The 4,504-nt window shown below is 59.7% G+C and overlaps 1 protein-coding gene across 1 annotated transcript in view; it reads right to left on the bottom strand.

Annotated features, from left to right (window-relative positions):
* Positions 1-915: 915 nt before the first annotated feature.
* Positions 916-4,504, bottom strand: part of erfl3 (Ets2 repressor factor like 3) — a 48,013-nt gene continuing 44,424 nt past the window's right edge. Inside the window, exons 3-5 of the mRNA XM_035395414.1 lie at positions 4,500-4,504; positions 2,687-3,768; positions 916-1,647 (exon numbers count right to left, since the gene is read on the bottom strand). The exon at positions 4,500-4,504 is cut by the window's right edge and continues 111 nt beyond it. Coding sequence (XP_035251305.1) covers positions 1,030-1,647; positions 2,687-3,768; positions 4,500-4,504 — 1,705 coding nt within the window. The 3' untranslated portion in view covers positions 916-1,029. The remainder of the gene's footprint in view (positions 1,648-2,686; positions 3,769-4,499) is intronic.

Raw genomic sequence — 4,504 nt, 5'->3', positions numbered from 1 at the left:
GAGATTGACGTGCGCTGCACAGAGCCCGGTTAAGGAGCAGCAGTCCTGAGTGGCAGTGGGGGGGGGGGGGGGCGTATGCAGTCTTTCTGTCTGGCCCCTCCCCTGATCCCTCCCACCACCTGGAAATCTCCTGTTTTCTACTTCCTGGGGAAATGGATGCTGCAGGATGTGAGAGCCTCTGATTTGGGAAGGAAAAGGGGAGTGGCTGGGGTCATGTGGGGGGGGGGGGGGGGGGGGGGGGCCTCTGCGGGTCCATGTGCTATACCTCCGTGTGTAAGAACAGGCACTTACGAAATCGAAATTTCTTTAAAAAAATAGCATATCCTTCCCCCACCCTTTCACCCCGGGTTTACTGAGACGAGGCTCAGCAGGGGTGGGGTGGGGGGGTGGAGGGGGGGGGGGGGAATATTTCTCTGTTAAGGGGCGGGAGAAGGCGAGTGTAGACCGGGGCGAATAGAACACTGTTGACCTCAGAACCTTGCTCCAAACTTAAGGACTGTCCAGGTTGGCGGGTTCTCGACCCGACTGCGGGGGCGCGGGGAGCAGCCGGAGAAGCGGGGTCCCATCCGGTGCGGAGCGGGGAGGGGGGGGGGGGTTTTGGGCGGGGCGCAGCAGGAGGTGTGCAGGCCGCTGTGGGAGTCTCCTGTTGAGCGGAGCTGGGCTGGGAGTTGGTGCTGTCAGTGTTAGAGCATATGCCTGACTGTGTGTAAATTAGTACTCTTCTAGTTCCTGTGTCTGTCTGTCAGCATTAGTGTCAGTCTAACGTGGGTTAGTGCGAGGGTGTCAATGTGTGTGTGTGTGTCAATGTCTGTGTGTGTGTGCGCGTGCGTGTGACAGTGTGTGTGCATGTGTGTACACATGCATGTGTGTGCATGTGTATGTGTCTGTGTATGTATATGTATGTGTGCATGTGTTTGTATATATGTATGTGCTAATGTGTGTGTGTATAGGTATATATGTGTTCCTGTGTGTGTGTGTGTGTGTATATATATATATGTATAAGTGTGTGTTCCTGTGTGTGTGCAGAGATCAGCAGTCCTTGTTCTCCAGGGATAGCTGGGCGGTGGCCCGGTGCAGGTCGGCGCTCACCCTGCGGTGGGCGGGCGGGGGCGGGCAGTCCGGGTGCGGGGGCGGGCTCTCGCCCTCGCCGTTCTCCTCCGGCCGGCCGTTGCGCTGGGCCTGGCGCTCCTCGGCGCGCACCTTCTTGTCGTCGGACTCCTCGGAGCTGGCCTCCATGCGCTGGTCCTCGCTCCAGCGCCGCTTGAAGCGCAGCTTCAGCGGGATGCACTTGGTGCCGCCGGGGCTGGCGGGCGGCGGGGGGGGGCCCGCCGCGGGGCCGCCCTCGCCGGGCTCCCCCGGCTCGCTCTTGAGGACCGGGGGCCCGCGGCGCAGCTCGCCGACGGGGCCGCCGAAGAAGGGCAGCAGGCCCGGCGGCGGGGGCGCGGGCGCTTTGAACACGTCCTCGTCCAGGTCGTCGTCGCCGCCGCCGCCCGCGTTAGCCGCCGCCGCCGCCCCGCCGTTGAGCTGCCGGTCCCGCCGGTGCCGGGCGGAGAAGAGCTCCAGCTCCTCGCGCTCGTCCCCGTCCTCGTCGCTGATGTCCGTCACCTCCACCTCCTCCTCCGACTCGATGTCGGAGATGGGCTCCACCTGCGGAGGGCGAGAGAGAGCGCGCCCTTGTCATCTCTGCGGCGGGTCAGGAGCCGCCTTCCGCACGCACTCTTAAACTCTCGCACGCGATTGGCTGAGCAGACACCAGCCCTGTTCTACGCCCAGCAGCCCAGCTAAGCTGCATCTCCACCTGCAGTGAGCGCCAGGCTGTTTGCAGTGTGCGTCTTTCACGGTTTGAGACCAGCAGCCTGTGTACGGTTGCTTGGACAGTCTCGTTTGTGAGGTGTGCACTTCAGCTTCACACTCCGGGAGTAAGCGCTAACCAACATTAAAGCATTTTTTATGCCCCCAACACTGTATCTGAGCTGTCATACTCGAGGAAAACCAATGTAAAGCCTTCTAACCAACTTGGGTTACAAAGCAAGACATGACGTAGCATAACGACGAGATCAGGCCATTCAGCCCAACAATGCTTGCCATTTTCTTGACTAAATTGTACCTAGTTCTCCGATTACCGACAGACGAGATAGCATCTAACACTGTATCAAGTCTGGTCTTGAAAATTCCCAGAGTTTCTGCCTCTACTATGTGACCGGGCAGGCTATTCCACACACTGAGTATTTTTTTTGAAAACATTCTTCCTAATGTCTGTACTGAATTTACCTTGTGTGACTATCCATGTACGTCCCCTCGTCCTACAGACAGAACTCAACCCGAAGAATCTCTTCTAGTTCACTTTGTTACTCCCCTTTATGAATTTTAAAAGCCAAAATCAAATCACCCCACAGTATTTTTTACTGAGCTTGAAGAGATTATGCTGAAGTCTTTCCTCGTGGCTGTTATCCTTCATACCAGGAATCAATTTGGTTGCCCTTCTTTGAACCTTTTCCAGAGTGTCTATATCTTTCTTGCAGTACGGTACCTGTATATGCATATCCATGAATGGACAAAGATAAATGACAGAGAGGCAGAAAGAGACAGAGACACACAGACAGACACAGACAGACACAGGCAGACACAGACAGACAGACACAGACAGACACAGACAGACACAGACAGCACGCTCGGCGGGACCCACCTTGATCTTGGGCAGGCCGGCGCTGTTGAGCGAGCCGGAGGAGGAGGAGTTGGAGACGAGGCCGGAGCCGCTGGCGGAGCTGAGGTCGCTGCCGAAGGACATGGAGGAGCCCAGGCCGGAGGTGGAGCTGGTGGAGCCGGAGCTGAGGGAGCCGGGCCGGCCCTGCTGGCCCTCGCGCTGCTGCTTGCGCCCCAGCGGCGGCGGCTGCAGCTTGAACTTGAAGGGCGAGAGGTGGGGCGGCTCGTCGCCCAGGTGCAGGGCGTGGTGCAGGGGGTGGGCGTGGCCGTGCGGCGGGTGGGCGTGGGACAGGCCCGGGTGGTGGCTGTTGAGGGCGGGGCGGTCGGCGGCGGAGGGGGCGGGGCCCAGGCCCTTGTCGGGGCGCTGCGGCTGGGGGATGATGATGTTGGGGTAGTGCAGGAAGGCGCGGGGGCTCAGGTGGTAGTTGTACACGCTCTGGGTGTGGGCCTGCAGGTAGCGCTTCATGTCCTCGGGGTTGAAGGAGAAGTGGGAGCCCAGCATGGGGGAGAGCGTGGGGGAGGGCGTGTAGGGCAGGTGGGACGAGGGCGTCATGGAGAGGGCGGGGGAGAGGGGAGGGGCCAGCAGCCCCGCCCCCCCGGGCCCGGGCAGGGGGGAGACGGGGAAGGGGGAGAGGGGGTCGCCGTGGACCCTGTGGCCGGGCGGCCCCCGGGGAGGGGGGTGGCCCGCGTTGGGGGGCGCCCCGTACATGCGGAACAGGGAGTCGTGCGAGAGGCGGGGGTGCAGGATGCTCCGGAAGCCTCCGCCTCCCCCGCTGGGGCCGCCGCCCCCTCCCCCTCCCCCGCCGCCGCCCCCCAGCGCCCGCTCGCCGCCCCGCTCCTCCCCGGCCCCGCCCCCGCCCTCCTCGATCTCGGAGTTGACGGACGTGCCGTCGCTGCAGTCGCTGACGGAGCCGCGGGCCATGCGGCGCGCCACCGCGCTGAACACGCCCGGGCTGCGCAGGTCCTCGTTCGGCGACAGCACGTCCGACGGCGTGGAGGGCGGGAACCGGAAATGAGTCCCCGCCCCCGTGGGCACCGGGGGGGCGCTCTGAGGCACTCCACTACCTGGAGAGAGAGAGAGAGAGGGAGGAGGACAGAGGGGTGGAGAGAGAGAGAGAGAGGAGGACAGAGGGGTGGAGAGAGAGAGAGAGAGGAGGAGGAAGAAAGAGAGAGAGGGGGAGAGGGGGAGAGAAATAGAGACAGAACAGGAATGAGTAAATGGCGAAAAATGCAGCCTTTCATTAAGAAATTACACAGAAATGATTCAGCCACAGTGGAGTGGGACGCAGGTGACTTGGGCAGCAGTTCAGTTCAGTGTGTGTTTCATGGAACTCGTGTTTGTTTCAGATCCCTGCAGTGAAGGTTCACTGTATGATGTATAAATCGCTGCAGGGAAGGTTCACTGTATGATGTATAAATCGCTGCAGTGAAGGTTCACTGTATGATGTATAAATCGCTGCAGGGAAGGTTCACTGTATGATGTATAAATCGCTGCAGTGGAGGTTCACTGTATGATGTATAAATCGCTGCAGTGAAGGTTCACTGTATGATGTATAAATCGCTGCAGTGGAGGTTCACTGTATGATGTATAAATCGCTGCAGTGAAGGTTCACTGTATGATGTATAAATCGCTGCAGTGAAGGTTCACTGTATGATGTATAAATCGCTGCAGGGAAGGTTCACTGTATGATGTATAAATCGCCGCAGTGAAGGTTCACTGTATGATGTATAAATCCCTGCAGGGAAGGTTCGCTGTATGATGTATAAACCTGAGCAGGTCAGACAGAGCGACTCACCTGAG

This window comes from Anguilla anguilla, chromosome 1 (genome assembly GCF_013347855.1).
Source record: "Anguilla anguilla isolate fAngAng1 chromosome 1, fAngAng1.pri, whole genome shotgun sequence".
Lineage (NCBI taxonomy): Eukaryota > Metazoa > Chordata > Actinopteri > Anguilliformes > Anguillidae > Anguilla > Anguilla anguilla.
This window is presented reverse-complemented; position numbering and strand designations above follow the sequence as displayed.